At 42.1% G+C, this 9,137-nt stretch overlaps 1 protein-coding gene across 1 annotated transcript in view; it reads right to left on the bottom strand.

Annotated features, from left to right (window-relative positions):
• Positions 1–9,137, bottom strand: part of dcc (DCC netrin 1 receptor) — a gene marked incomplete at its 5' end in the record, with an annotated part of 104,345 nt that overhangs the window by 32,107 nt on the left and 63,101 nt on the right. The window contains 2 exons of the mRNA XM_025061992.1: positions 7,453–7,548; positions 8,980–9,137. The exon at positions 8,980–9,137 is cut by the window's right edge and continues 5 nt beyond it. Coding sequence (XP_024917760.1) covers positions 7,453–7,548; positions 8,980–9,137 — 254 coding nt within the window. The remainder of the gene's footprint in view (positions 1–7,452; positions 7,549–8,979) is intronic.

Genomic DNA, 9,137 nt, shown 5'->3' on the forward strand with positions numbered 1-9,137 from the left:
AAGAACTGAAAATCGTCATTTGTTAAATTAGAAGCATCAGCAGGTCATATTTACTGAAATTAAATGCTATATCAATCAAAAACAGCTTAACAGGTCAAGTTACATTTTAACATAGGAACTTCACAATTCTTGCATCCATTAAACTTGTGAGTTTTTGGAGCATTTCTGCTAAACTTTTCTTGCAGGATTTCAGAATAACCCCCCAGAGCTGGTGTTTGCATGTGAACTGCCTCCCGCCCTCATAGATCTTTTGCTTGAGGATGCTCCAAAAGTTCACAATAGGGTTGAGGTCAGGGGAGGATGGGGGCCACACCATAAGTTTCTGTTCCTTTATGCCCATACCAGCCAACGATGCAGAGGTATTCCTTGCAGCATGAGATGGTGCATTGTCATGCATGAAGATGCTTTTGTTACGGAAAGCATGGTTCTTCTTTTAGTACCATGGAAGAAAGTGGTCAGTCAGAAACTCCACATACTTTACAGAGGTTATATTCACACCTTCAGGAACCCTAAAGGGGCCAACCAGGAACCCCATGATTGCAGCCCAAAAACGTGACTACGCCACCTCCTTCCTGACGTCACAGTCTTGTTGATCCATCCATCCACCCCTCTGGACTATCCATACTCATCAGTGAACAAGACTGTTTAAAAATTAGTCTGCATGTATTTCTGGGCCTACTGGAACCATTTCCGCCTGTGAGCATTGGTTAAGAGTGGCTGAATAGAAGGTTTATGCATAACTGCAAGCCTCTGGAGAATCCTACACCTTGATGTTCCCGGGACTCCAGAGGCACCAGCACCTTCAAATACCTGATTGCTGCTTTGTAACTGCATTTTAGCAGCTGCTCTCTTAAACCGATGTATTTGTCTGGCAGAAACCTTCCTTATTGTGCCTTTATCTGCAGGAACCTGTGTGTGCTCGGAATCAGCTACTAATCTCTTAATAGTACAACGATCACACTTAAGTTTTCGTGAAATGCTGATGCTTCTCATTTAACAAATGACCATTTTCAGTTCTTTACAACAATAAAATACTTTGAACTTCTGTTGTGCGTAACAATTTGGAACAGTACATTTTAAGTAGAAAGTAGTAGAAAAAAAAATACTGTTCATTGAAAGGTTTGTTCAGTAACATTCGAATTGTACTCTAACAGTTGATCACTTGAAAATTATGATGACTGTCATTTACATCAACTATTTAGATATTAAAAATATAATTTGCATAATAATTTGGAATGCGGTGTAATGCTCTACTTCCTACACCGGCTCCACTCCGTCCGGACAAACAGTGTTTTTTTTTAGTGATTTATGTTGTTTGTTGGCGTGTACATGTTCATCCTTGTTGAAGTTGTACGAGAGAACGGTCTGCTCCGGAGGCCTTCACGACCACCGACCACCACTCCTGTATCCCACCCACAGTGGAGGCGCCCTCACGGCCCAACTATTTCTACGATCACACTGGCGAACGTACAGTCGCTTGACAACAAGCTGGATTATATCCATTTACTCTGCTGTTTTTCCTTGTTTTTGTGGAAACATATCTTATCAGACTGCGCCATTCAGCTCGGGTGGCTATCGGCTCCAGAGCGGACAGAGTGCTAGACAAGGGAGGTGCAGCTAGCCGTGGGTGTCTCTGTGTTTACATCAGCGATATCTGGTGTTGCAACACTGTTGTGGAGTTTATGATTCCCATTCGACCTGCCTAGGGAATTTACTGCTATTATGCTTGTAGCCATATACATTCCCCCTGGCTCAAATGACAACAAGAGTGAGGTGCGGAATGAACTCTACCACTACATAAGTGAACAGCAGACAGACCATCCAGACACTGACCCCATCCTAGTTGGTGATTTCAACCATGCAGACCCTAAGAGCATGTTTCCCAAACTCTCTGGACATATTAACTTTCCCACATGGGGAAACAATATTCTTGACAATGTGTACACTCTACAGAAAAGTTGAAAAGTTGAGTTCCGTTAGGCAACTGGACGTGAATTTTTTTCAAAGAAGACGTTTTACCTCTCATCCAAGAGGCTTCTTCTACAGAAAGGCACCTACAAATCCCTATTTGTGCCCCACCTAGAGGCTTCTGACCACACAACTGTCATGCTAATACCAGCATACAGACCACTGGTCAAAACAAAGAGAATGGAAATGGCTGTGGTAAACACCTATTTCCAAAAGAAAGAGGAACACAGGGTGATTTACAAGAGTGGAGGCAGGTCCACTTTCACGTTTTGGCCTGATTTCACATTTTGTCGAGTGTCTTTTTCTGTACAGTGTACAGGGGGTGACGAGGGCCGATTATCTGTTCCCGCACCACCGTCGGATGGTTGGGAGAATTTCTGACATGAAATATGAAATCTTGGTCGGCCGACAAACTGTTTCGCACAATGGAAGCAGAGCCCCAAGCCGACCGGAGCATTTCTCCCTCAGTGCGCCATGTGCGCAAAGTGATAGTAACCATGGCGAGGCGTCGGTGGCATGAAAATATGGAGGCGAGACTGATAGAGCTGTGGCACTGTCCACAATAAACGTAATAAACAATAAATAATACATAAAGAATAAACGTGCTGTCCACGTTTATTGAGCCATCTCTGACACAGATGCAATATTTGCCTTGAGGATGGTGATGAAGAAGTACAGAGAAGGTCAGAAGGAACTACATTGTGTATTTGTAGATTTAGAAAAGGCATATGACAGAGTGCCAAGGGAGGAATTGTGGTTTTGTATGAGGAAGTCAGGAGTGGCAGTGAAGTATGTTAGTTTGGTGCAGGACATATATAAGAGTAATACAACAGTGGGGTGTGCTGTTGGGAGGACAGAAGTCTTCAAGGTGGAGGTGGGACTACATCAAGGATCGGCCCTGAGTCCCTTCTTGTTTGCTTTGGTTATGGACAGATTGACAGATGAGGTCAGACAGGAGTCCCCATGGGATAGTTAGTCAACTTTCCTTCCTTCCACAAAGACAGCAGAGCAGGGAACACGTGCTAACAGATGCTAAGAGATGCTAACAGAGAGGTAGAATGAGAAGTGAGGGGGAGGCAGTTAACTAAAGGATCATCTCTGTTGATTCCAGCTTTGTACACACTGATCTACTTACAGGAAACACAAGAACAAGATGGCACACATACATCAGTTGCGTGTTTGTATTCGCTGATGTTGATTAGAGGGTAAAGTCACATGGTCAAAAACATTGAACAGAAGATATTCCATGGATACTTTCTCTATATTTAAAGTAATACCTTCTTCTTAATAAAGTTGATCTGGAAATCTTAGTTCTACTGCTGCAGACCTAGCCTATTGGGGGAACTCCAATGGTACACTGGGATCTCCCCCACTATTTGAACAAAAATATACATATTAATTAATATTATAAAACGTTGTTTCTCTGTCTCCACTAAGTGTTAAAGCTCTTCTCCTCTTTCATTGTTATCACCTTGCTGGCTCCTGTTACTGAAAAACTGTAGAAAAGATCCAGACCTGACACTGCTGTCATCATTACTAACTTCATAAGTTATTAATACAATTAAACTACTTCTAACATCTAACTCTATTGATTAATTTGTTTAACTGCACACCAATTGTTGTGCTGTTAATCCATCCCCGCTCCCTCTCTCTCCTTTTTACTGAAAGAGAACTGAACCTGTGGTCTGGACCTGTTGCAGAGTTCTTCCTGCTAAAAGGGAGAGTTCTCTTTTTTTTCGTACTGTTGATGTGATAGGTTTCTTTTTTTTTTCCATTAAAACAAATCCAAATGACTAAATATATATTTCCTAATTATCTAAATTTTATTTTTATTTTCACATTAAAGCTGAGTAGTCCATAGAGGCAATATTGGTTTAATCAGTCTGAGCTAAGAACTAAATTGGACTGGATTGGACTGGCTGATGAAAATCAGGGTGGCCTCAGTGACCACTACTCAGACAAATAAGAGACTGATAAGGAAATGTTTGAAGGATTTGTGGAGTCATCATGGGATGGAAGCCTAACTAAAGTGGACCAGCAGTGTCTATGGTTGCCTGTCTGTACTATGTCCTCCATGTTTTCTATTATTCATCTTCAGTGTCTCTGCTCTTTGACTTCTTTCCTGCTGTTTCCACTGTGTATAAACAGATGACGATGACAGTTCAGCGTGAACGCTTCTGGAATTCGCACAATGACATCAGCACATCTAAGAGTCTAAACTGCTTTGATTTGTCCAAGTCTGGGTCGTAAACCACTGGGAATCAACAGTGACAGAAGAGAGATGTAGAGCTGCAGGCAAACACAGAGGGGGCGAGCGGAGGAGAATGAGAGAGGGGGGGAGATTGATGGAGGGGTGAGTGGAGCTGCGGGGCACATTGCAGGGAGGTGCTGTGTGGAGCGGGGCACATTGCAGGGAGGTGCTGTGGTGGTTAAACCACTGGTCCAGCATCACAATTAAGCTGCACGCAGTTTAACAGAATACTGATGAGGATGCAGGTCATGAGTTCTCCTCCTTCTCCTCTTCCCTCCCCACTCTCTTTCCTCTTCTCCCACCTTTCTTAAATCCCTTCCGCTTTGTCTCCTAGCTCTGTTTTTACTCTCAATGAACCCTTCCTCCAACTTCCTCCTGCATCTTTATTCCTCCACATTCTACACCTCACACAGACTCGTCCTCACCTCCTCCTCCACCTCCTCTCTCTGAGGTCCTTCACTCGTTGATTAAATGGATGCTTGGCAGCGGATTCTGCCTCCGCATTGTGCGAGTGAGGAGGTGCGAATGGGGCGGTCTATTAACAGAGATCCACCGTTAAACAATTCTCTCAATCGCTCGTAAAAAATATTTTCAGCACAGGCTGCCACCTCTAGTATTTAACTTCAGTCCTGAGTGCATAGATATAGCCTGAGTCCCACTCCCCTTGCGGGGGGGTTATAAGGGGCCATTTATAGCCCATGCCAGTCTGATGTGTACAGCATACCAGTTGTGAGAGCTGCAGATGTGCAGATTTATGTGTGGATCCGCTGTGGTTCAACTGTGGTGTCATGACTATAATTCCTCGATGTTGAGGACCACATGCTGCCCCCTAGTGCCATTATTATTATTCATTAGGTAAGAGGCAGCGCTGACTCCAAAGCACTTTAATTACCTGGCCAAAGAAGGCTTGAATGGACATCAACTGACTTCAATGGACTCCACAGTGGGGATGGGGGTGGGGCGGGGGCGTTGGGGTTTAATGGTCAGTGATTTACATCACAGCTCAGGCAAGATAAGGAAGAAGCAGAAGAACACAAAGAAGAAGGAAAAAAAAATAAGAAGAAAAAGAAGATCAGCTATCACTTCCTTAGGTCTGATCTAAATATAGGTATGTGCTTCTCTAATTGTGAAGATTGAAGATTAAGAATCATTTAGATATCCGTCTGAGGATGCAAACTGTGAATGCAGCATGTATCCTTTTCAAATGCGCCGTCTCTCCTCGCCCTCATCTTCTTTATATCATCTTCCCCACTCTGCCCTCCCTTTCATTTTCTTCCATGAGTATGATTACAGTCCATCTCACTGCAGCTGCTTCTTCCTGTGACCTGATGAGAGGCTGAAGAAAACGTCAGAAATGTGGCATTTCTAATTAAAGCAATAAAGGATTTATGATCAGTGAATATGAGCAGCTCGGCACCACAGCCTCTGTTTGCAGCCTCATTTAAACAGACAGAACTTGGCCCAGAGTTGGACATGTTTCATTTATCTCACTTCTACAGCTCACCATCAGCAGGATGAAGCCACAGAGTTTTACACATACACAACCCCCCCCCCCCACACACACACACACACAGGAGTATACGTTAAAAACTCAAAAAAAAAAAAAGAGAGAAATGGAGCGGTGATTGAGCTGCTGTGTTCAGACATTTTACGAAAACGGGAACATAGGGATCTACGTTTGTAATCGCTAGAAAAGAAATGACAGCAAAATAAACATCTGTAAAAAAATATTAAAGCTGCAGTGGAACTGGACTCTGCAACATGACAATGATCTAAAGCAGACCAGCAAATCCATCAAGGACTGGCTTAAAAATAAGAAGTCGATAGTCCTGGAATGGCCAAGTCAAAGCCCGGATGTCAATCCCATTGAGATGCTGTGGGGTGACTTGAAACAGGTGGTACGTGAAAGAAACCCCTCAAATATCTCTCAGCTGAAAGAATACTGCGTTAGGGAGTGGGGCAAACTTTCCTTAGATCGATGTCAGAGACTGGTAGACGGCTACAAGAATTGTCTCACTGAAATTATTTCAGCCAATGGGGGCAACACTAGCTATTAGGGGTAGGGTGTCCTAACTTTTTCCTTCATTAAAATACACATTTGTGTTCATATCATATTTTGTTCTATGAGTAAAACAGTGGTCTTTTTTGTTGTAAAATTGCTATTAAATCACTTTCTTTTCCAGAAATAAATAAAAATAAGATTGGACATGATATGTGAACATTTCTTAATAAATAGCTGACTATTTAATGGCGTGTCCTAATTTTTTCACATGACATATATATATCTTTTTGAATCCAAAGTGACCTGTCTTTGTTTGAGGTCTGTCGCCCAGACATCCAAAAGTCCGTCCTGAGCAGCTGAAGTTGAAAAGTTAACAGTTCTCTTCTCCCTTCACTGTTGCTGTGTCCAAATGGTTTTTGCTTGTTCTTCCTCAAAATGACATCATCAGTGGGTGCTGATTTTTCTCATTCTCCGTGTGAAGCCATTTTTTTTCTGCTCTCTATAATTTATCTCCATAGTGGCTTAACTTCCCTTGTGTGAAGAGCCAAGGTGAAAATTAAAGGAAAGGAAAGGAAAGTGAACTCCTCGTCATTGTGGCACACATCACTGCACACACTGTGACCTCTGCATTTAACCCATCACCAAAGTGAACAGTGGGTACCCAGGGAGCAGTGTGAGGGGACGGTGCCATGCTGAGAGCACCTCAGTGGTAACTTGGCAGCTGGTGGATTCGAACCTATGCTATATGCTATGCTATACGTTAGCATGCCTATAATAAAATGAAAAAAAAAAACAATAATTTCACCAGTATATATTTATAAAAGGTAAAGGTCAAAATCCAAAATGCTAACTGCCTTTTGGACACCTGTTGTGTACAGGCTGCAGTTTGGGCCCTTGACCCTTGACTCCCTTGAAGACCAACTCTCATTTAGCCAATCAGTGTCTAGCTTCTCAGTGATGATAGTTTTTTTCTATTCAAGCCCACAGGAGCTGAGCTTCAACAGGGTTTAATACACAATTACTGTGACTGCGATCAGTGGTCAACAGCTGGTTCGCAATTTAGCCTATACATTTATGACTCTATAACAGATTATTGTTAACCTACAACATAAATAGATAACACTGGCTTTAAATTACAACAGAATTACAGGTTTGGTCAGTTGGAAACCTCACTGTTATTATACACCAATACTACTGCCACCAGTCGGCGTGTGTGTGTGTGAGATCTTACCTGTCAGAGATCGAGTGACGGCGCTCTCGTACAGAGGAACTCCCTCTCCAGCATTATTAAAGGCCTTCAGGGAAATCACATAGTGAGAACTGGGTTCTGAGAATTACACAGAAACACAATAATGGGGTTAATAAAATTGATTTGATTATTATAATTCTAAGCAAATATTAAGTTAAAAACTTATTATGTAAATAAGCATACATTGTAGCATTTATAACTACCCGACAAAATCGTGTATGTGTTTTTTTCTAGCTAACCACCCGCTAATTAGCTAATAACCAGGCTAAATATCACAATAGATACAAACAAATAAACACGCACTTCTTTGGTCAAACCTGTGGCCTGACACTGTCACAGTGAACCACAACAAACCACCTGACAAGGGACATATCACACACACTCCTTGTTAAGCAGGGGTGTATCCCTGCGCCCCATAGATGCTTATTATTTAGGATGTGACGATGGCGGCACAGAACATTTGCATCAGTTAAATCAAACACACCTGACTCTGTTCCCCAGACACACACACACACACACACCTGAATTTATAAAGTCGATGAATTATAAATGTGGTGAACATATGTGCTCCCCTTGGCCCCGTGTGAGTGAGCGCAACACAGCATCTGCTTTACTTTTCATTTCATCACAGCTTCCTTATGAAACTGAAGACAGGACATTTTTATCTTAACATACGAAGAAAAAAAAACTATTTGTGTTTGTCTTTGACATGTTCTCTCTCTCTCTCTGTGTCTTTATCTCTCTCTCTTTCACCATTCCATCTTCACCAGGAGTAGCTTTCTTTTAAATTATTAAGAGTAATAATATGGACACTTTTAATCATTATAATGAATGAGGAGATGGGACAGCGTCTGTGTCAACACTGGCACGTTGTCAGGCCTGGGACACACGTCAAAAAAAAAAAAAAACAATTAATATTTTAAATCAGTCTGCACTCTTATCCAAACTAATATACTCTGTCTTCCCTGAGCATGTTCCCCTAGCATGTAGGTGGTGCAAAGTACATGTTTAAAGTCCTGTTTCAAGATTCACATTCACAGGTGCATTATATAAAACTGTATGTATCTAAAAAAAAATGTATCTAATCCTATGTTGGCAGTGTGTTTTAATTTGCGGGTTAGTCTTCAACAAGGCTAAGCTAAGCTAACGCTGCTAACAGCCTTTGTTGTACTTTTTTCACAACAGATTTGAATGTCGTGTGTGTGGTATTATTGCCACCAACAGCTCAATTATCTATTATAATACCAAATACCCACCTCAAGTGCAAGTGAAAAAGAGATTAGTTTGTGAGACACCCCTGGTTCTGTACCTTAAATAAGGTATTAAAAAACAAAAAAAGTACTAAATCATTTTACGTTAGCCTAAATGTATATCATCCCTCAGAAGGTGTTTGCAGCTCTATCTTGCTGAGATCTGTATCCAACAGGAAATTAAGTTTTTAATTTCCTGTCCCTGAACTTGCGTCTCACTCCCCCAAACTCCCAGCTCCACCTTCTTCACGCTCCTCACCCAAGTTCTCGATGGAGTAGTATCTCTGCTTGCTGTCCACCCTGATTGTCTCAGAGTATGGGCTTCCTACTCCATAGCCTATGATGTAGCCTCGCACCAGGATGCTGGGACTGAGGGGTGGAGTCCAGGACATGATGATGCTGTTTGGAAGTGGTCGG

The sequence above is a fragment of the Cynoglossus semilaevis genome, chromosome 14 (assembly GCF_000523025.1).
Source record: "Cynoglossus semilaevis isolate Cse_v1.0 chromosome 14, Cse_v1.0, whole genome shotgun sequence".
NCBI classification, from domain to species: Eukaryota; Metazoa; Chordata; class Actinopteri; order Pleuronectiformes; family Cynoglossidae; genus Cynoglossus; species Cynoglossus semilaevis.